General features: G+C 37.8%; 1 protein-coding gene across 1 annotated transcript in view; it reads right to left on the bottom strand.

The window, feature by feature from the left end:
- cdhr1a (cadherin-related family member 1a) overlaps positions 1-22,838 on the bottom strand; it is a 142,140-nt gene extending 119,302 nt beyond the window's left edge. Inside the window, exons 1-2 of the mRNA XM_079843379.1 lie at positions 22,794-22,838; positions 10,361-10,464 (exon numbers count right to left, since the gene is read on the bottom strand). Of these exons, the coding sequence (XP_079699505.1) occupies positions 10,361-10,382 (22 nt within the window). The 5' untranslated portion in view covers positions 10,383-10,464; positions 22,794-22,838. The remainder of the gene's footprint in view (positions 1-10,360; positions 10,465-22,793) is intronic.
- Between the last annotated feature and the right edge of the window lie 1,528 nt (positions 22,839-24,366).

Raw genomic sequence — 24,366 nt, 5'->3', positions numbered from 1 at the left:
ATATTTATTTTGAAAACAAAGTGGGATTAAAAGTCCCCAGAAAGGATAAGCGAAATACTAAATAGATAAGTGAATATTGATGGAGCAACACAATTAGAAACTGAACTGTAAAAAAGTTTACTTTTGCAATTTACATTATTATTTTTTTTTTTAAATGCTAGTTTTGATATTAATGATTTGAAGCAAGAGTGGTTTGTACTCCACACTTGAATATATATGTAAATATATATGCATTTATATATTTATTTTGAAAACAAAGTGGGATTATTTAAAAAAAAAATGCCTAGTTTTGATATTAATGATTTGAAGCAAGAGTGGTTTGTACTCCACACTTGAATATATATGTAAATATATATGCATTTATATATTTATTTTGAAAACAAAGTGGGATTCAATTATCAGCTTGTACAAATCATTTCAAATATATTATCTAAATAATACACAAGTGCATACTTCAAAACAACTATTTAAGCAAAAAGGGAACAAACAGTGAATTTATCAAATTAAAGTATTTTTAATACTGCAGAAAATATATATTGCAGAATTCTATCTTTTCAGGAACTGTGTGCGAAGATTTGCTGGCTGGCTAAATATAAAAAAAAAACATTTTTTATCCTAAGCAGTGCAATACAAAAAGCCAATAGGAGTCCTGAATCTCGAATCACATGCATCTTTACTATTCATACCGGTAATTGACTACGGTCTGATGGAAAAGCTCCACAAACTTGATAAATGAATACTATTGTATCATTTTGTGGAACTGTGATTCTTCGGTATCTTGCTTTATTTCCACCTTTACTGTGATCTATGTGCTGTCAAAAAGCTCTGATTATAAACATCTTTGCTCTGCATCATTGTTAACATGGCTCGTTCCTTGGCTAATTTCATAGGTTTACTTTCAGAAATGAATCCTCTTAATCAAACTCCCTCGTACTAACTCTATCAAAGGGAAATGTTTCCGTTTATGAAACAAATTGCCTGATAATGAGGATAATCTTGCAAATATAAAAAAGGGAGAGTGGGGGAAAAAGAAAAGCTCGTGCTGTTCTGCCACAAGGGTTGAGTTAATTTAAAACATTTATAGAAGGAAATGAGCGTCTCCATCAAACAGCCTTCCCCATTTACATCTCTTGCATATAAGTCAATTTGCGAGTGCCCTGTCTCATAAATCAATGCCAGCGGATTGCTGTGTTTATACCAACAGACACTGGTGCACACTTGAGGTACCTGGGAAAGACTGTTCATATCTACCATTTAAAACGGAATCGATACGAATTTTGTGAGCAATTACACACGTCACAAAGACTGGTAACAATAAAAGTCATACAGTGCCCATTGTGACACACACATTTAATAAAGAGCTCTTTGACTATGCAGCCCGTATGTATGAGTGTTTGATGCGAGAGATATAAATGTTAAAACTCTGTAGTTCAGTCAACAAGTGCTTCCTTTGTTGAAGTACACCCTGCAGACACAGCAGGTGCAAAGCGGTCATGAGAGAGCTAGCGAAAACACACCACCTCACACAGGGAACTGGAAAATAATTTGCCGTCTTAGTCATAGAAGAGAAAAGTGCTGCAGGCTTTCTCTGTCAATTCCACTCCTTTGGGTCAAACAAACAGCCTTCCCAGAGCCAGCTCAAAGGCTAGTGTCTGGTCAGCCAAGCTGAAAATGTCTGTTGTCCTGTGCTGCAATGTAGCATTTCATCTACCAGCTGTTTGCTCTTTGTCAGTGACAAAGAGTTGTAGTATGAGGAAGCATCATATTTATTGAGCAGATAACCCCAGTGTTCTCACAGGCCTTTCATCCTGCCACAACAGAGCGGCTTTGTTACTTTTTTCATCAATTCAGATTCACAAATGTGTGTTGTAGAAGAAACAATCCTGGAGGGGGGAAGGACAGCATAAAAAAGGACGTGAAAAAAAAGAAGTTATGTCTTGTGAGCAGTGAACCAAAGGTTCTTGTTCAGAGTATGAAAGCGGCGAAAAGAAAACTCTTGCGACACTTGTATGATCTTAAGGGCAATTAAAGGTTTCATACGGATAGTAATGAACATGTGTGAAGTTAAGGCAACAGGGTCTTTTAAAAGCATGTTGTGCTAAAATACATTTTTATGCTGTCACTGTACATTCTTGTTGACAAAAAATTGTCACCATATACGAATACTTTCAAAGATATTTTCTGAGTGGCACATACGTATAAAAAACTGTGACATTTTTTAGTTTTAGCATTTCACAATCTCTCAGGTCTTGAATTTGTATATATAACATTTTATTTTTAATCCTAAAAATCCATTAAAAGTCCTGAATCTAGATTAACATGCATTTTTACTATCCATACTATTCATAATTGACTACAGTTTGATGAAAAATTCAATGAATAAACTTTTTATGCTGTTACTGCACATTTTTTGCAGAATGCAGAATTTATGTGAAACTGGACACATGCAAGATAACGAACTGGTATAAAGTCAGATTAATTTACAGATCAAACAAAACAAAGTCTTGTGTGGCTCAATGTAACAACAATGTTAAATACTGATTTGAGTATTAAAGCATCTCCACTGTCAGATTAAGTTAGCCTTAAAATGATAGCACGGCTTAATATGTAAATACATGACAGTAGGTTTTGGCCTAATATTTGATCAGGATTGCATCTTAAATAATATCATAACTTAACACATAGTTTAGCTTAAATGCGTTTAATTACTTCTGATATTTTTGATGTGGGAGAGAACATGAAATGTTGGGTTACTGCATCATCCTGATACTTAGTTTACATTATCAAACTGACTCCTACATTTTGAGCTGACATTCTTGATGTCGCTTGGCAATTAATTTTTCCATTAACAGTGAACTATTTGGCAGCCAAGCAAACAGATCAAAGTGGCGGACACTACAAGACAACTTCAACAAAAGAAGAAAAAAAAAGGAGAGCGCATCAACTGCTAATGATAGATTATAAATCATATTATCTCTCAGGCAGGACAACGTGGTTAATTAAAACAGGCAAGATGAAATCATATGCATATTTGCAAATGCAGCACATTTTTTTATGATTATGCATTTACATAATATAATGGTCTTCTTAAAATTCTTTTCTAATTATTTTAGTGAGTCCCATTAGTCATTTGGGCTAATGCACGCTCTAGATTGAGATGATGCCTCAAGGGTGACACCCTAATTTTCGAAGTTTTCACTTTTTTTGAAGGAAGACCAGCATTAAACATGCATTTTTAATTTTCGAAAATGTATAATTGAAAACTGCGCATGTACAAACAAGTAAAATAAAAGTTTCAGTCCGATTCAACAACATTGAATCGATATGATTATAAAGTGCAGAGAAACACATGTACGGAGGCCGTGTATTCCCGCCATACAGGACACAATGAGGATGGCTTTCCCTTTCAGAGCCCCTTAGAGCTACGCATCCTTCCCTTCAGCCCTTTCTCCCTTTTTTTCTGTTGGCTAAGGGCCCTCTCAGGCAGTGGCAGCGGGGGTAGCGGGGCGCCACGCGCTGAAAGCCCCCCAGCTCAGAGAGCAGCATGTCCCCCAGGCCATAGGCTTGCCTCCAGGGGCTCCGAGAGAAAAAGTGAAACCAATAGTTTATCCTCTAGCAGCAGGGCCTGCAGCACGCTCCAAGGGGGGGCATTGTAGCACATTACCAAGACAATGCTGCCATATGGGGAACAGAAGGAACTCCAACTTGCAGCCCACCAAAAGCAAGGCAAACAACCCAGCCTGATATGCAGAGAGTGGTCATTTTGGGTTAGCTGTTTTTAACATAACAACAGAATGAAACAGAGAAGTCATTTTGTTGCCATTAAGACTTATTATCTGTGGGGGGGGGGGGGGCACAAATTCATAGGCCTCAACCGTATAACTGGCGAATAGGTTAGGGGCCCAGACTGTGTAAATGACAATAGAGCTTTGGTTACATTGGGCTTTAAATCCTATCTTAAATCCTATCTAGAGAAGACACTTCTCTCCTTTTCATCCTCGCGAAAATAAGCTTAAAAGGTACAAAGAAGAGGAAATGAATACATGTGATATTGTCTGATTTAATGGGACACTTTTCTTCAATTTGCAGCTAAGAATCACCTGCCTTGTACAGTGTTGTCAGGATATGGACGGAGTGGAGAAGGCACAGAGCAAATCGTGATTGTGATGCTAATGCTGAAAATGTAATAATTTTAAGCAGAATTAAAAAGATTTAATTTACTTAAACAAGCCAATTGAATTGTTGTTGTTATTATTATTATTATTATTATTATTATTATCAAAATATATAAATTATTGATATAAGTAAAATATCTCTGCTAATGCTATTAAATAATAATTTAGCAAAACAACATAAGACTATCTAAAATTATTAGATTATAAAATAACAAATTTCATAATTTATAATCAAAACTGCATTTTACTATCAGAAAATGTAATGAACACTTTTAGAGCCAAAAAAAAAAAAGTTTATGGATTACAGTTGGGCAGGAGGTTAAAAGGAGGTTCAGTCATTAGTTTCCAAGCTGTCAATAATTATTGGTCCATCTGTAAGCCAAAAAAAGGACTCTTCTCATAATCTCCCTCATGATGGTTTGAAAACACTATAGACTCCAGGAAAGAACAGGAGAACATATTGATCTCTAAGACAAATGCTCCTTAGAATGTTTACAGTCTAATTTGTTTTAATGATTTCCTTCCCTCCTAAGGATCATCCAGGGTCTAGGGTGCCAGACTAAGAATAAGTAAATAAAAGTAATTGGCAAGCAAATGACTAAATGACTTTAAAAATTCTGAATTTATTTTCCATAATGTTGGTCAAATTATCTATGTAATATATCACAAATATCTAATAACACATCATATTGGCTACTGATCATACTGTCTTTCATTTCCAGACAAAAACAAAAAGCATGTATTAAAGATTTGTGTTTCCTTTCCGGGTAGTGTGAATGGCCAACTGCAGATCTCTTGATCTATCTGACAATCTCTTCACCTGTTTAGCATCCCTCCTTCTAATGCACCAACATCAATTGACAAACAGCTGAGGAGCAGCCTGAGTCTGTGTTCTTTTTACTAGCAATTCTTACTTTTTATCATTGAAAGCAATGAGCCAATCTGCAATTTATGCCAGCCCGTGCACTATGAGTGTATTCAGAACCTGGTCACACAGCCAATCTCCTGCTAAGGAGCAGCGATAATGTAATAATGCCTCACTGATGTGCGGCCAGTAATGGAGCTGAACACCTCGCATTCATCTAACACTACCTGATCATTACTTGAACAGAATAATACATTACCCCTGCAAATAACTCAGAGTCTGCAACTCCATCTCCTAAATGCGCACTTCTTTATTGTGATGTGAGGGGAAAGCTTCTGTGTGTGTGTCTCCACTCTCTATAAAAGATACAGACTGAAAGGGATATTATACATTTAATATTTGCTGCTAAATGTATGATATCTCGTTTAATCTATGTCTAAACGCAAACTGAGCTTTTCTCATTTTTATAATAGAATATACTGTATTTACAATAAACATCATAATTAATAATTAGGAACAAACGAAAATAAATAAGTAACAAAGACGAGAAAAAAAATACCACCCCTCCAACAATAATTTGTACTGTCTAAATGGCATAATACAAAAAATTCCCATTTACATTTGGACTACTCATGAGTGTGTAAGTAGATAATAAACTTTTGATATTTTTTTTCTTCTGTTCACATTTTATGAAAATCAAAACCATAATGAAACCCTGACAAAATGTATAATATAATAAAATAAAATAATATAATATAATATAATATAATATAATATAATATAATATAATATAATATAATATAATATAATATAATATAATATAATATAATATAATATAATATAATATAATATAATATAATATAATATAATAATTAGAAACAAAATGGGGGGAAAAAGAAGAAAAAAACAAAGTAGAGAAGAAAAAAAACAATACCAACCCACCAACAATAATTTTTAGCCTACTGTCTAAATTAATTCCCATTTACATTTGGACTACTCATATAAGGGCATAAGTAGACAAACTATTGATTAATATAATAGAATAGAATATAATAGAAAAAAACTGTACTAAATAGGTTTTAATCCGAAAAAAGTAAGGTCAGACGGTTGCAAGTTGCACCTGAAATTCAAGATGGATTAGCCATTAACTGTATTTCCTTGTGACAGGCAACCTAACCTCAAAATAGAGACAAGCTACCGGCACAAGACATCAGCTGACGAAACTAAAAAACAGAGAGGGTTTATTTAGTCTCTCTATTGCTCTGCATTTAACCCACATCATACAATATCGCAAAGTGCAAACAGTTTTTAATAACCAGAGGGTGTCAGGCTGCATCAGGAGGGCAGTCGACTGCTGCAGCATAACCAAATGTTACTGAGGAAAACAGCATGTCACAGTGCCGTTTGACATGGTGAAATGAGATTAGATGGAATTCATTTCTAAGTGGAGAAAATTACAGGCCTACTCGTGCTCCCTGCACTCTGGCCCACCCCCCTCGCCCCACAACAGAAGCAGTCAGGCATGAAAGCTGACATGCTCGTGGAATGACCTGACCGCTACTGCCACAACCGTGACTACAGGAGTAAACTGTATTGTTTTAAGCTCTGGGAGATACGGCGGAGACTATAGCTTGAATGCACTGTTCAGGTATAAATGGGCTAAAGATTGTGATATATTATTTAAATATTCAAATATCACCATGCATGGCATTTTCAGTTATGTTCTATAGCTGATTGGCTAGAGCGCCAAGAATGTGCATGAATAAAAAATAGCATGTCACAATACATCACTATATGCAAAAATGCAACAATATTTACTGTGGACAGTGACAATATGTATTGTGTATAGTTTATCCAAATTGAAAGTTTAGACTGATTTAATATGTTACACCTAAAAGCTCACACATTTGAGCTTCCATGTTTATTTATTAAAATAATAAATTAAAAATAAAGTTCATGATTTAATAAAATACAATATTTAAAACGTGTTACATGTATGTAGCCAGGGATAGAGTGCAAGTATATAGTGTCTAACAGCAGTCTAAGCAGATGTGTCTATGTGTCTAAGCAGAATTATGAATATTGCTATTCTGGTGTCACCATTGCCCTGTGCATGGACCAAGGACCAAGTCCAAGCCTATTCAAGAGATGTAATAGCAAATATAGCATTTTTAACAAACAATATTGTTTATTATATGATAATATTATATGTCTAAAGTCAATATAAAAAAAAAAAAAGTGGCATGAGTGTAGTGTTACACTCTAACAAAATATGCAATTTACATTTTGTTAATTCACACTTTTTTTTTTTTTTTTAGGGGGGCTATGCTCCGATATTTCAAATCTCCCAAGGATACCTTGACCCTCCTTGGAATTTAAATTCATGTCTCAGTAATGCTCAAGCATTAAAATGACACCTTATGAAAGGGCCCCCAATCTTGGCCGAGCTAAGAAAAAAAGAAGTGTCAGTCTCCCACAGGGAGGGGTCTGCTTGAAGGTTAGAAGGTTAGCAAGTCTACTTGGCCACACAGATCTTGGCCTTGGAGAGGCTGCCATAATGAATGCTAATTATATAGCCATCTGTGAGGTGGGCTGTGTTATGTAGACACCTGTTCATTAAGACGACACAGAAGATTTTGGGAAGAAAAAAAAGTCTTCTTTTTTTATTTCCAAAAGAGCTTAAAAGAGAATGATGAATGTCCTGAGCTATTGTGTACTTAAATGGATTATAAAAATCCATCTTCCGGCTATATTAAATATACAAAATCCTGACAAAATGTCTGCTGTTGCAACTAGAATAAACATAACACAACAAGTCTGACTGATGTCCTCATTTAAACGATTCATCCTATAACAGAACTTGCCTGGACAGCAGGTGATTGATTTTTTTTTCTGTAATACCTTTACAACTTTTGGGCCTCATTGGGCTAACCACATTAGGTGGAGGAGTTGAAGAGGAAGCCAATAAAATCCTCATGGATGTTTGCGCACTAGGATTGGAGTCTGTCAATTGACTGCCCCTAAGAGGTGATTTGCCATTACTGAGCCATAGGAAACAAATGAGGCCATTTCCTCTGCCAGCTTCCCATCTGAGCTGTCAATACACACTCACACATGGCAAGACGCTGAGAGAAAACCTTTCCATCCCAGTCAGAGGTGGACTACAGTTGCTTTTCTTCAAAAGAGCAAAAGAATAAATGCTTGAAAGAACATTTTCATATTTTCATGTTAGCATTTTCTTTTCAACTAAGATTTCACATAATCAGGTTTATCTTCTTTCAGTGTACAAATGTTGAATTAACAAAAAAAGAGAAACATCTATGCAAGCAGCATTTGCATATTTGCTAAAAATAAATTCATCAAATGAAATGAACATGATTTTTATTTTTATATTTCAAAAAGTTAATTCCTTCTTAAGCTGATATTCCTAGCCAAACATATCCTTCACTTATTGGGATAAGGTAGGCGGTATTAAGCTGTTAAATCTCTAAATCAGTAGGATATGCACAGCTAAAGCGATAACATCATCTAAAGTGGTACAAATCTTCTTCGTATCAGCGTTAAAAACATCTCAAATACAGACAGCTCCAACTGGATAGAATGTGTTAAACTAAATGAACTGGAGGCATGAAAAACAAGCATTTAGCTTTAAATCCAGTTGATTTTTAGATGCGTTTATCTGTCTTAATGCCTTCGTCTCAGATTTAAGAGGCTGAAGATGTCACATAATTCAAGATGTTAGCTTATGACTGCTCAGTTTCAAATTACCCCAGCATGTGATTCAAAACAGAAAACATGTTAAAGCAGCCCAATTACAGCACTGATTTATTGATTTTACAGAGTGAGATGAGGTTAAGTTGATGACAGGCTCTTTGACATATCATTGCCGCACTTCAAATTAAGTACTAAAGGACTATTTTTCACAGCGATCACGTGTGACGATTCCCTATAAGGATACTTTTTTTTTTTAAAGGGTTTGGAAAACAGCAAATCAACTTAACCCTGACGAAATAACTGCCTCACCAGACCTGGTTACGCTGATACATTGAATTACATTTTACCAACATGCAAATATCTGACCTTTACAATAATAATGCAATGCAAAGAGAGCAACAAATGCAGCCATTCTGTCATACAATCCCACAGCAGATTACAAAAATAGGCCAACATGTTATAACGTCTGCCACCACATGCAAAAAAAAGCCTCGGATTCTAACATATGCTCAGGTGAATTGAGTCCTCAGGCTCCAATCTGCCTTTTCCAGATCTCAAAGACAAATTGAAGGGGCCATCTCTCTCATTAAAAAGTCTAAATAACCGCCATATGCATTGCTATTATTAGAGGGGTAACAGAACACTTCCCATTTTCAAAGTTAAATTATCAAGTATAACCTTAATTGGTGAGAAGCGTTGTTTAGTGGATAGCATCAAGAGGACACCGAGAAGATAATTCAACAGATGGCTTAGTCTTATGACTTGTGTTAACACCTTCGATGTTTAATGAAGTGATAATTGCTTTTCTAATATATAATGGGACTACCAGAATACCAGCAGTAATGCAAACAGATTAACGCACTGAAGACAGATAAACACACATGGTATTCAATGTCACTGTTAAGTAGCATGAAAAACAAAACAAGGTGGGGGACACAAAGAGCGGTCACACTGAGAAGCACATAAACAATAAGGCTGAAGTTTCTATTCACTTCCAGCGGCATTCTGGCCTCAAATGCTCGGGAGATTAGACCGAGCACAAGATGACATGAGAGGGGGGAAAAAAAAGAGCGAGGGGACTCCTTTATCCTTGTCTGCTAACATCTCAAAGGATCGGGGAAGACATGTTGGACCTCCCCGAGATCATTCAACTCTAAAAGCGAGCTGAAGGAGGATGGCGAATTAAGGTTGCTGAGTTAAAGAGGAAGTTATACATTTAGCATAGGTTTACTTTGAGGGCCTGCCTCAATAACCATAAGACTGAATTATATTTTAACATGTGTTCATTACATTTATGAGGTCTATTCCTGTGATACTTCAGTACAACAGAATCACAATGCAAAAACATTAATCTGGAACTATAAAACGTTTCCATATTAAAAATAAATACACTGTCGACACCTTGAATACACAATGTAGTATTATGGAGAATACTGTACATACTACTAGGTATGAAAAATACTATGTTTACATCCCAAAATATTTTCAGATCACTGTGATTTCTATAAGCAATATAACTAGGTTGACGAACACATGTAGCTACCTAGTAATTGTCTATTATAAATAACTGTAAATTGAAAGAGCTTATATTAATTTGCTGCCTTACCTCTAGCATTAGGAAAGAGCATTTGCCTTTGGATGCCGTTTCAGGAAAAAGAAGAAAAGTCCATTGTTAACAGTCCAGCTAACTCCAGTTCATGCAGACAGATACTGAAAATGCAGATAACATTGAAAGGTAAACAAAAGGTTCTAAGTCATCAACACCAATTTTCTGATTTCACCAGTTTATTTACAATATTTTGTAAATTGATACATTATTATTCTCAAAGAAAACTGCTACAACTATAGGCAACCATCTTGGTGCTACAAGCGCTGACAATAACAAATGATCACTATTAAATAAATAGGTCAGAATGGTTGTACAAAATCTTTCAAACAGTTCATAAAAAAGTGAAATATAATGATTCACAGTTGTTAGAGCATTACATATTTCAATTCAGCTACCACAAAAACCATAGCTTTTAGACCATTACACCAAGAAAATGGTCAATATAAAACATTAAATTACTTTAAATAATGATAATTCTAAACATAAGCATTCATGACAAATTGCACAAGATTAAACTGTGCCAATCCACCATAACCAAACTCAGAATATAATCGTTCCACAAGTAGTGAATACAAATGTAATTTTTTTTTAAAATAATATGACAGGCATACTGTAAGGTCAACATTGCCATAACTGTATAGTCCACTCTGAATTAAGTGTATTAAAAATAGTTATTATATTTAACAGAGAGATAATTTTCTAAAATATACCTCTGTAAAAATAGTAATATTTCTATCATCGTCTTTTCTTACGCCAGTCTCAGAGTAATGCCACCTGTGCAAACTGCGGTTTATTAAATTAAGTGCTTTTTAAGGTCAATATACTTTCCTAATAGCTTGTCACTTTTTATCACCATGGGTTTAGCTGTACCTTGATCCCCCCCATTCAGTAATTGTGCTCAACTCTGTCAGAGCTAATAGGCTCACCCTGTAATGTTTTTCAAATTTCAGCGTAGACCGAGCAAGTAATGCTTTGCATGCTTAAAATCCATTTCCATAAGTAAGTGCAATTTCCGTACAGTTTGTTGCTGTTTAATGAAGTGAAATCTTGTTTGTATTCATCCCCATTTCACAAGAAAAGCCACTGGAGCATAAGTGTCAGAATTAAAACAAATTAAAATTAAAGCTCCCGCTATCTTCAGCCGAACACAACTCCACTATTCAACTGAAACACGGAGCCTTTGCATTAAATGCATTAAGGAAATTTAAAGACCTGCTTTCCACTTTTTAAATGCAACCAGTTTTTATTATTATTCTATTATCGGAACTATTTAAGCAGCTTTAATGATGGAACATGCAAATGGTGTGGAGTAGAGAAAATGGCTAACATTTATTTATCCTGGCTGTTCCCATGTCTTGTTGGTGCCATTAGAACAGCTCGCTGCATCCCATTCGCTCCCATTATCTCAGCTATCAGCGAAGCCCAACCAGATTCAAGCAGGGCCATAAATACTTCCCCTGGACCACATACGGCTTCCACATCATCTCCCAGGCACAGCTTAATGACAGGGAAAAAACACAATGGGTTTTTGCTCTCTTTTCCACCCTTCCTTCTCGTGCATTTCATATCGATGGCACAAAATATGTACAGAGGCAGCAACAAAGTTACATGTAGTTAAAAAGGTACATTAAACCATCATTTCCAAATTCTCTGACATGATTGATGGATGTAATCATGGTGCCCTAATGCACAATTCAGGCATCTATGTTTTACAGCACCAGGGTAACAGACCAGAAGGTACATAGGGAATGAAACAGCACTAGAGGAAAAAGAGGGGGGGCTGCTGGCATCAACAAAGCAGAGCTGGACATACATGTCGTTTTAAATGGCGAATCTAAGAGTGTGCAGATTCCTTCATTATAGTTAATGAATCCAAGCAAATGATATTTGATGTGGTAAATGTCTGCTAGACAATTAGACATCACAATGAGCCTCATTAAAGCTCACTGGAAGATGGCATTACAAAAGCACTCAGGTATGGCTCTCAAATGGAGGTCAAATAAATGGTGAATGAAAGGGCACTGTTTAAGAGATCATTGATGGGACAGGTCACAGGAAAAAGGTAAAAAAAAAAAACGGTTGTTTACCAGTGTTAGGGAGTAACCAAATATGGCGACAATACTAACCTAACAACACTTTCAGTATTGTGAACATAATTCAGCTGTTTTTAAGTAGCTTATCAAGTTAAAGGTAGGATAGGCAATTTTCTGAGAGGCTAGCAATAGCGAGCTAGCTTTGAAAGCATAAGATTCCACCCTCCCTTCAGAGCGTCTCCAAAGCTACGCCTCCTTCAAAACACATGAGTGCGTACAGCAGGGAGTAGGGATGGGAATTTTTGTCGATTTCTCATTTCGATCATCGATAGGTCTCAAAAACGAGTACTCAAGTAATTGGGGGCGGGGCTTGTGCGGGGGGCAGGGCGTCTCCGTCATGGAGATATGAAACTATTTTAAGAGTGTTATGAAAATTAATGTTGACAAATACAAACATCACATGTCTATGAAAACATGAACATATGACTAGAAAAAATAACTGCTAGATTATGATGCATAAATGCTTTTGAAAAAGAAACATCTAAAATCAAAATAACCGTCAATAATCAATAATAACGGGCATTGTAATTGAACTGAAACTGTGAATAAACAGCACCCTACATAGCTTTGCTAGCAGGTTAATAAACTCAACCAAACGCACCCTATTAGATTAATCAGTGTAGGCTAACTACTTGCATCAGCACAAAAGGACGCGAATGCGCACGTGAACTTGTTTGTGCTAGTTTTTACACATTTTGAATGCGCTCTTCCCTTAACAACAACGCCGATACACGGGCAACTTAAGCACAAATAATTAACAACACTATTACAATTGTGTTCTCATTATAATGTTGTGTACATGACAGATTGGCTCTGTGCATCTTGCACTTAATTGTATTTTTCCTGATCAAAGTGATTACAGACATCACTGCGCGTTTTCGAAGGCATAATGAGAAACAACTTTAAATAAAACATAGGTCTACTGTTAAAAAATATGAGAACGAAATAACGTTGCTGCATTAATATCATCAATGCTTTTGAAAAAGAAATAGCCTATCTAAATGAATATATCCGTCTCAAATAACCCAGAGTCATGTCGGACATTGTATGTGAGCTGAAACTGAAGAGAACACCAGTTGGTAACGGCAGCGCTTTACTAGCTGGTTATTAAACTCAACCAAACGTGTCCATACGAGATTAATCAGATATAGTCAGGGCGATCATCGTTTTCATGATCGATCGTCGCTGTCACGTTCGAGAACTCAATCACTGTTGCCCATCCCTTGCAAGGAGCAAACAAAAATGTCACGAGAGACGGCGTTAAACTACCTCGTGTCTCAAAGCACATAACATTACAATAATAATGAACATAAACAACTTAAAGAGCACTGACCTGTACCGCCTGACTGCTGCGGATTCATTTTGGCGGTGATAGTATCTATAAAAGGTGGCTGCTGTTTCGGTTGCGGTGCTTGTGACTGACATCTGCCTAACTCTGCATAGCATGAAACGCGCTGATGACGTGTGATGTCTGTGGACACATATCTATTGTGTGTTTTGTGGCCTTAATTCAGTGCATTTTTTGTTTTTTCAAAAACCATGAATAAACGTTATTCTCTCAAATTATTCGTTATTCGCTCACATATTATGGTAGCCCAGTTTGTGCTGAATACTTTTGGAGCCTGTCTCTAGCGGCCAGGGGGAGGTTGCCACCTCTTTCTGCGCGTATGTATGAAAAAATACATACGTTGACAGGCAAGTAGGACATTGAACCGAATCGGACCGAACACATTATGATTGGACGAACATTTTATGGTCCTACGCCTTCCATAGACAATATTATATACATATAAATACATTTAGACCACTTAATTTATTGCTATCTGGATGTGAAAAGACTTTCAACCAGCATAACAAAACAATGTATGAAACAAATCACCCCTGCATTTAACCCATAGACTGTAAATAAATATGGCGTCACCTGTAGGATTCTGAAGAGCATTTCTGAAGTGTAAAGTCGGCCATTGCCATCTTGGCAGCGCGTCACTCCCGGATAACTAAAAATGGGCAAAGAGGCGGGAGCTGAGGTGACGTGATGGCTAACAGACAGCAGACAAACGGCAATCTACCTGTCACTCAAGTGGCCTCGCCCTTAATTATGCAGAACTCTAAGGCTTAATATAATTATTAACAAATAAGTTATAAAAAAATTCCACTCATTGTTGTCATGAAGGGCAAAATTAGCTGTATAGACCAAAACCACAATTTGTACCAGACTGTAAACATGTTTTTTTTTCTGCGTAAAGTTAGGCATTTTAACATGGGGCTCAATGAGATTCTGCTCCCTTTTGGAGCCGGCCTCTAGCGGCCAGTCAATGAATTGCAGTTTAAGTCACTTCCGTATTGGCTTCAAGAGAAACTGGGGGAGGTTGCCGCTTGCTTTAACCATGTAGATTTTAGGGTGGGGTAGAGTGTCCCTACTCTTTTTACTGGGGCACGAGCCCCTGTATAATATTACTGATAAATCCTTGTCTAATGGTGGAAATCACTTGATATTCATTTTCCTTAATATTTCAGCAATCAATCTAATTTTCTATCAGCAGTTTAGAATCTAGCAATTCACCAATGAATAAAATCACATCTAATAGGTCAAATGGGTTTGCAAAAAGGTATGAAATAAGTTTGCAATTCAGTTTGATTCATTTAGACAGATCACTCATGCCTTGAATCATTTATTTGTATAAATCTGTCTACTTGTAAGACAGAAATACAAATATGCAACGCTCTGAAGACCGACTTACCTACTTTTTATATCCATTTATCCAAAAGAGTATGAAAAAAATGGGGACACTTTTTAATAGGGGACATGTGCTCCAGTATTTATGAAATGCTAGAATGGTGCTGATGAATTTTATAATACAATATTTGATTTTACGATAAAATATTTTTTTATTAGCGAGCGCCGAGCGATGTATGTACGATACACAACCAAACATATAAACTTATGTATTTCATCAATATATTACTCATATAATGTCCATAAATGTTCATTGTACTTTTACATTTCGATCATCAATCATAGTGCACACTCTTCGCAAGTCTCGCAATAATGTTTACATATGCCATCGCCAACTTTCACCTCACCATACATTCTGATATAGTTGCTCCCCAGTGGTTAAAAACAACTGTTGTTTCTAATGTCTGAGCTAATAATCAAATGTACTCACCTCAAAAACCCACAATTTCTCTCAAAGCATTGAAAGTCAGATTCATCCTAGTGAATCAGTTAATCCTAAATGATCTATGAAGCGCTGAAAATTCAGCTTCATTCTAATAATCAGTGATCTCGCTCATGTGAAGCACTGGAACGTCCACATGATTCTTTCTTGTATGTTGCGCTGGAAACTTTAGATTGATTTTAGGCTGTTCATGTGAAATCAACAATTAAAAATTATTCACCAATTTGACTCCCTTTTATACTTCAATGTACTATATTTTCGACTCGGTTATTGTTTGCTGAATTTAGATCAAGATGCTGACTCTAATATAGGCTAAGCTACTTAATTCAAAATGGGATATCGTTTTTGTGCCTGCAGAAGTACAATTGATTAATTTATAAATAATACAATTGGATATTATTTATTTATAAAAACAAATTACTCCCTTAATAACTTCAAGCTACTACTTGTTTTTAGCTTGTAGCTAATTACTTTTTTATAGTTGCTTGGCTGTAGTTTAACTGCTTGATTAGTTTGCAGCTTGGCAAGCTACGGTTTGAAAGCAGCTTCCCTAACACTTGTGTTTACTAGGTTCACTAAGAAAAACATTTCTTTGCTACTAATGGATTATGTGAAATCTGTCCAGGAGGTTTAGCAAACACTTAAGCTTTGTAATGACAGGATTTGGGGGATTGGTTAAGATAGATGTCATACAAACACAGGAAACACTTTCATTAGATAGGGGTGAAGAAGTAGGGAAGGAGACGTGCACCTTGACCTTTTTGAGGATTATTTGGCCCCTTGTGCACCGCAGGGGAAAATACACGGTAAACACACTGAGGTCATAGTCCTGCATTAATTTACCTCCCGCGGTGGGCAACACTCGTAGATGTGCTCAAAAACAAACAACAAAAAAATCATTGGTGCATCTCATTCGAAGCTTTCCATCAATCCACATTTGTTTTGCCGGCTGATGCACATCATCCTCACACAGGAAAATCATGCACTATGACTCCCGTGTGTGTGAGTGTCACAGGTCTGAAAGATACTCAATGACAAGTCTGAGCTTGTCACTCAAGCAGCACTGTGGCACAATGTCATGTGTTTGTTTGGGTAATGCTTGAGAGGCGTATCTAACGCCACCCTCTAAAATGCGCTCAGGTGTTGAGGACTGTACACATTAAGACCACGAGCCTTCCTCTTCCTCGACCCAAAGACCCTGACACAGAGGACAAAGTGTGTGCCTCATTTCCTGCTCCTAATCAATGTTTACACCCATTGGCGTGGCGACAAGCGCGTAGGGGTGCATATAAATCACCAGCTGACGGCGCTGTGCAAAGCATCAAGAGATCTGGCGCTTCTCTTTTCCTCTCTCTCGCCCCTTTTTACTGCTTATCTGTTTCAGTGGTGACTCTCTCTCTCTAATGGGTGCAGTGGAATTACAGCTAATTACGGATGTAAATGGACCCGAAGAGTGACAAAGAGCCTGCTTGTAATTCCACTCTAAATTGTCTCTTACCTCAGCAGAAAATTTATCACAGGAGACAATGTCAACTTTTACAGGGAAGGGCTATTTGCATTTGCGCATTCATTAGCGGGGCATGATCACAGGGCTGGCAGTAATGGCAGGAGAAATGCTGCCCACCCGCTCCCCACCAAGGCACCTGATAGGGGATAATCTGATAAGTTCCCCCTCAACAGTCTGCCCCCGACTCAAAGGGAGCAGGAGGATATTATGGGATGGGCGGAGAGGGATCTGACACAAATGCCTGATGTTCTGACAGCCTCTGAAAGCCAAAGTGAAGCACTGTGTAATCACATTCCATTTTACATGGCAAAAGACCAGTGAGCACAGCGCCACACAAACAGACATCGGAAGGCTGAGCGCAGTCATACCCGCATCCGAGATCCATGCGGAAAAAAGACGCTCCCTACCACGTTTCCAGACGGAGCGCGCGGTGACTGGTGCGACAGGGAACCTTGTTGTGATTTATGTTGCTTTAGATATGACTGCTACTTACGCAGTAGCAAGACATCGATCTGACAAAGCAAAGCAAACAATAAAGAGGGAAGGAAGATGATGTGCTTAGTGAAGTGAAGAAATGGAAAGTGTACCTATAAGAGCTAATTATCTGCACACATAATTCTTCAGGTTAAGACAGGGGGCTTGAATGCAGGCCAGCAGGCTTGGGTTCTGGGAGATGACTGTGTCAAAGGGCAGAAATGAAAGGGGGAACTGCGGAGACCCCGGCCAACCAGACAAAAATGCATTACAGAAAGATACTTATATACCACCCCCACATCTAAATAACATATAAACATGGTTCTTACATATTTTGTGCACCAGCCTATTGTTTTCCAAAAGTGGCTTTCGTTGCATTCAAGTAATACATTTTATCAGTTCATGCATTCCCCATAAGCAAACCCATTACTTTGGCATTGCTAGCATCATGCTAACTGATTGGTAGACAGATGCGGATTACAGTTACAAAGCTTTGTCATAAGCGGTTTCAATAAGTTAACCTTAATCCCAAATAAACATGTAATAAATTAAAAGAGGCTTTGAAATAAGAGAGCAATAATAAAAGCTGCCGCAGGAACTCGCAACTTTTACAGCGCTCTATAACAATCATTGACTGGGTTCACAACCCACAGTATGAATACAGATAGCCCATTACAACCCAACCTCCAAAGGCAGTGGGGGAAAAAAAAAACACATTATTTGCTATGATTATATCCTATCTTTTGGATTCATTCCTTGCTATAACTGTTTGGAGGTTTTAATTAGATGTACACTCTGGGCGGTTAGCATTGTGTCGTTAATAACAGCATATAAAAGCAACAGAAGACAACCGCTGACACTTTTAATAGTTGGAGAAACAAGATCCAATATGCCAGTGGTGCCAGGAACAGCTCTATACTTCAAGAGAGCAAGAATACATCAAAAGCACAGACATTAACACAACATAAAGGAGGTACAAGGTCAATGGAAGATTACTAGATTCTGTCAGGATGTTCCATAACAGGTGATACACATAATGACATCACCTTAGAACCATGCAAGACTCACTTACATTCTTAAACATACTTCAACATAATTCTGGTAACCATTATTTTTAAATGAATGCTCTAAATCAATTGAATCCCAGTATAACTGTTCGAGTGGTTGAGGGGGAAGATGTTAGACATGGAATGTTTGCTATTTGTTCATTCACAGTTTTTTTTGCACTCGCATGATTTATGTAACTCATGAATTCATACATTCTGAGAACACTGTATGCCCATATTAACAAGGACTTGCATTCTGGGAAAAGATCCAGTAGAACATTGGCAGCAAATTTACTGGGACATGTCCTGGCACTACAGTGGAGTGCTAAACAGTGTTTATTTTCTCTACTCACAATTGCACCACGTTTTCTATGTTCAAATGTTCAAATGCTTATAGTATATACACAAATTATAATTTAAATACTTTTTAAATTAGTAATTTTAACATTATAAGTAGCCTACTACTATTTATCCAATGTACAATGTAAAATGTGTCCATTCACTACCATGCAAAAGATTGAGGTTGATAAGATTTTGTAATGCGTTTCAAAGAAGTCTCTTATGCTCACCAAGGTTGCATTTATTTGATAAAAATACAGTATAGTGTGAAATATTATAACAATTTAAAATAACTGCTTAAAATGTAATATAAAATGTAATGTTTTCCTGTGATGGCAAAGCTGCATTTCAGCATCATTACTCCAGACTTCAGTGTCACATGATCCTTCAGAAATCATTCTATTATGCTGATTTGGTGCTCAAAAAGCATTCTTTCTATTATCAATGTTAAAAACAGTTGTGGTTGTTAATATTTTTGTGGAAACTGTGATTCATTTTATTGTACATTATATAAAATGTACATTATTAAATAAAAATTCATTCAAATGCTGATATAAATGCTTAAAAAAAAATATATATATATATTAGCTTATATAAACATTTATATATATATATATATATATATATATATATATATATATATATATATATATATATATATATATATATATATATATATATATATATATATATATATATATATATATATATATATATATATATATTTTACATGCTTTATTCTTTTATATTTTAAGATGTCAATATAACCAAAATAAAGGAATAAATATAAAAGACACCTAAAGATAACTAATTGTGCTATTGTATTCAGAGTACTGCATCAGGGAGGTTGCATTGCTGATCTGCTCTAGTTAGTCATTAGACAGAAGCAGAGCATTCCACTTCCTCAGCCTTTTGGCAGACATGCAACTGTGCACTTGCTGGCGTTCCGACTCTGCCGCATCTGAAGCTTGGGCTCACACAGCTGTACAAACAGCGCACAGCTCCGAGCGGCCATCTTGACTAAAGCGTTTATGGGATGCCAGCAGTCGTAATTACGCTTTGATTTGTAGATGCTCGTTCTGCGCCTTTATCTACCCGTGTCAAGAGTCACTGATAGAGGGGAAGTAGTTTGCCCGGCCCACTCCGTCGGAATTCAAAGTGCTCACTAATTTCAAAGGGCGATTCATCTCCCTCCTCTTTGCATTAATTCATGGATGCCGCTCGTCTCGTCGCTGTGCTACAAGAGATGGGTCCGGGCTGGGCGACCTCGGAGCACATGCGGTAATCTCAGGTCTCCTCTGCCTTTCGGTGACCCGGCTGCCCCGGCAAGTGTCTAGGGCCACTCTCCCCTCACACTTTCATCAGAATCCTATTTCCTCCCCTGTAAGGCGACCCGGGCTGAAACACTACCTCTCATACTACTGATTTTCAGTGCACATGATGGATGAGTCCCACTCCGACTCCCTCAGCCTGTCTATCAGACTCCCGCGATTAAAACGTACAAATGGCCGGTGCCCCCCTTTCCCAGTCACCTCCACTGCCCCTTCATCCCCTTCCCGCATCACACTCTCTCTCTCTCTCCACTCCCGCTCTAAAGCCCCAAACACCGCTATTCATCTTGCTGAAAAAAACATCATTTATTTTGTACTTCCCTGATAATTTACTTTTTTCTTTCTTTTCCTTTCTACAGGAATTCTCCATTTCCCTATAAAATGAAAATTCATCTAGAATTACATCTTATGTCATCATTATGTTTATTAAGCGTGGATGATGTATATGAACAGCGCTGGCTTGCCGCTGAGTGCTTAATGATGCATAAGATTAAGCCGAGGCTCTCAGCTGTGCTGTGACTCCCCTCTGGTTCCCATGCTGCAGTAGCATGCTGGGAGAACAAGCTCCAAACGGCCATCAGGTGAATGGAAATAGCACTTTGTGTGTGTGTGTGCGTGTGTGTGTGTGTGTGTGTGTGTGCGCGTGTGTGCATGTGTGCCCATCTATCCTGAATTTTTTTTTTCCTTTTTGCATGTGAGCGCATGACAGAAAGAATAAAAGAACAAAAGAGGAAATAGATCGCATTTGGAAATCTCCAACTCGCAGTTTGTCCAGTTGCATTACATAAAACAATGTTGTCTCGGTTCCACTTTGTCTCCGTGTCCCTCTATCTCTAAACCACCCACATAAGAGAGAAGCTCTTTCTGTCTCCCCATATCTGGCTCTCACTCTGTCTTTTTTCGGTCTCTTCATCTTTCTTCTCTCCGTAGCCAGACTAGCGCGCTCCGGCATTCTCTGACAAAAACATTATCCTTCTGCTGCTAAACAATCCAATAAAGCTCTCTACGGGGAAGAACTTAACCTCTTGTCTCGTCTGCTGATGCTTTTCCAACCACGTGACGCCTGCTACAGTAAATTCAAATCATTAGTCTTCTCACCCCCATCAAAAAAAGGGAAAAAACTTCTATTAGTAATGGAGACCTCGTAAGAGACCTTCCTCTGAGAGGACTGCCTTCCCAATTCCCAGTGGAAAAATCCAGCGCAAAAAACTAATTCTACTTTTAATAATCTGTCATGAGGACCAGAGGCAGTCATAAATTATGTGGGGAGCATGTGCGAGAGCGAGCCACAAGAGGGAAATCGGAGGAGGGAGGAGAAAAAAAAAAAAAAATCAAAGCCCAAGTTTGACAAAGTTTGCTGAAGATAAATAATAACTTACAAACAGGATTAGTTGTAAAGTCACAGGCGAGCGCACAGCCGAGCGCTTCCCATCAGCCCATGCAGAATGAAGAATTTACAGCTACACCTGTCATTAGCTCCCCCCCATCTCATTCCTCTTTCCAATGCAGCCCCCCTTTTTCATATTCATTATCCCTCTGCGTTCTTTTCCCCACGTTCTGTCTTTTATCATTAACCCTTTGTGAGAAGCCCACCATAAAGGTCCCGAGGATGTGTGGGAGGACAGGGAGAACACACTGAGAAAACGGCCAGGGTAAATAAAGATGAGAAACGTGGCAGACGTTCGCGGAGTTAATCGCTAGCTGAATGAGTTTGCGGGGGTCTTAACGACCGCCTCCAGTCACCCAGACGCTTGGGCCGATTCATCAATGGGATATCAATGGGAATCATCCACGGGGGATACTTCCGTGATGACTCTGTGCGTATGTCGCCGCGTGTTGGGAATAGACAGGCTAGCGGCTGCAGGCTGTGCTCTTTGTCCCTGTGTCAATATCTCGGCAAACTATCGACATGCATCATAATCCTGCCTCTCGATCAAGCGCAGACTAAAGAACAATCTCCATTAGATGACGGCACCGGGGCTGGGTGATAAATGCCCCCTGACGGTGGGGAAGGAACTGCGTAAAATAAAGAGGCATGTTCCTACATGTCTTGTCAAAATTGTATTGATTTAATCATCTACAGAACCACACATTCTTGGCTACTGTAGCGTGCAGTAACCTGGGCGCAGTTTGCAGTCGCCGGGCACACAGCGCTCTCCCTCATTGGCTTTGCAGGTGATGAAATACACAAGGAACGGATGTCTAATTTTTTTCCCTCCGATGTTGGCCCAACAAAAACACTGGCAATCCCATTTCGTTTCTATTTAGAGGCTGAGGAAGTCTATATATAACACTCAAGCCTAAGCACCTCGCTGGTGACATATCCAGCGGATGGGGGGTGGATAAATAGCTCTAGTTCTTCATCACGGAGACAAAGCCGGTGTGTATTCCCCTGGCCGGAGAGCGGCGGCCAGAGGTCTGCCCCGCTTATTTAACAGCAGGTGTTTGGAAAAACGCTCACCTTGGGAAACAACTAGATGCTCTTCTCCCTCAGCTCCCAAGTAAACAATCAATCTGAGGGGTCTGGAAGTCGCGTCCCTCCGTGGGACAAAGTCATTGAAGCAGGAACTTCTTAGTCAGTCGAATTATCGCGCTGTGATGATCCCCCCACAAGAGGTAGACTGCTAGAACTTGCTCTGTTGAGGAACACAGACAAAAATACGTTCTTGATCAGTACTAAAGTACCCAACATTCGAATCCTATTGGAAGTTACAGTGTCTTAACTATATTTAAATATGCACAAGACAACAAAAACATTAATGAAGCTGTTGTAATAAAATGAGTAATGACGAGACTACGCATTGGAAAAGCGAATCTTAGTCATGGCGTCAAGCTTAAAATCCTCCATAAAAAGTTTTTATGAAACAGTTCACTACTCATAATATAAAAAAACAGGTAAAATGACCTAGATGGAAATGAGATTACTGATTCCTACTGAAACACATGGCTCAGAAAGTCAAGTCCTCAATTTTCATCCTTTCTTCAATTCCAGCAAAGGAACTCAATCATATTGGGACAGTAATACAAGCCAAGGACAGCTCACTCATTCTCAATCCTGTCCTGGTTAGAGGAACGCTTGCAGAGCACTAAAACACTGTGTGTTCAATTCAAATGGGAGAAGGCAGAGGCCAGCTAGATTCACCATGATGTCTGTGGTCTGATAGATCACCTTCCTCAGTAAGGACAAAGAGAATGAAGATGACTGTGCTGCCAGCCACAATACAGATGAGACCAACACCTCTGAGTAAGTGGAACACTAGCTGTCTGACTGTCCATTTGTTAAACCTCAGACAACAAAGACAGAGCGGCTAGAACATTGCTTACATGGTGACACAATCATTGGTGACAAAAAAAATGTAAGGATAGAAATATTTTTCGTTTGTGGCAGATTCTTATTTTTATTTAATGTTTCTCTTTTATAGCCCAGGAGACTTAATAGTTAAAGTATGGCATCAGCTTTGTCTCAGATGTTTCTAGAAGAATAAAATAAAACACCAATTCTTAATAGGCAGTAGATTTAAAATGAATAGCATGGCTCAGATTATTCAGTTTTGAAAGAATTATATTCTAAAACTATTGCAATATCAGACTTTAATTTGAAGACTCTGATGTTTGAGCAGAACAGATGTTGTTGAGATCTCTTCTCCAAGACATCAGAGATTATTTCTGGGGTCTGTTTCTTATGTAGAAATGTAAAAAAACTAAAAAATATGTTTGCTATGCAGTATACAGTGGCTTAAAGTGATGCCCAGAGGGGATATTTGTTTTTAATCACCCTACAAGTTCCAAGTATATATTATCAGTTTAATATAGTTTATCAGTTTAATATTTTTTTAATATATATATATTTTTAATATATAGTTTAATATTTCACAAAATTGTTAAAAAAAGTTTAAATAATATTTTAATAAAGGGTGAAGATGTCAATTTTCCTAGGCCGATCCTAGCCCCCTGTCTGTGCATTAAAGGGATAGTTCACCCAAAAATGAAGTATGAGTTTCTTTCTTCTGTTGAACACAAAAGAAGATATTTTA

The sequence above is a fragment of the Gobio gobio genome (assembly GCF_949357685.1).
Source record: "Gobio gobio genome assembly, chromosome: 18".
NCBI classification, from domain to species: domain Eukaryota; kingdom Metazoa; phylum Chordata; class Actinopteri; order Cypriniformes; family Gobionidae; genus Gobio; species Gobio gobio.
Note: the sequence above shows the minus strand (reverse complement) of the source record. Positions and strands in the feature narration are given on the sequence as shown.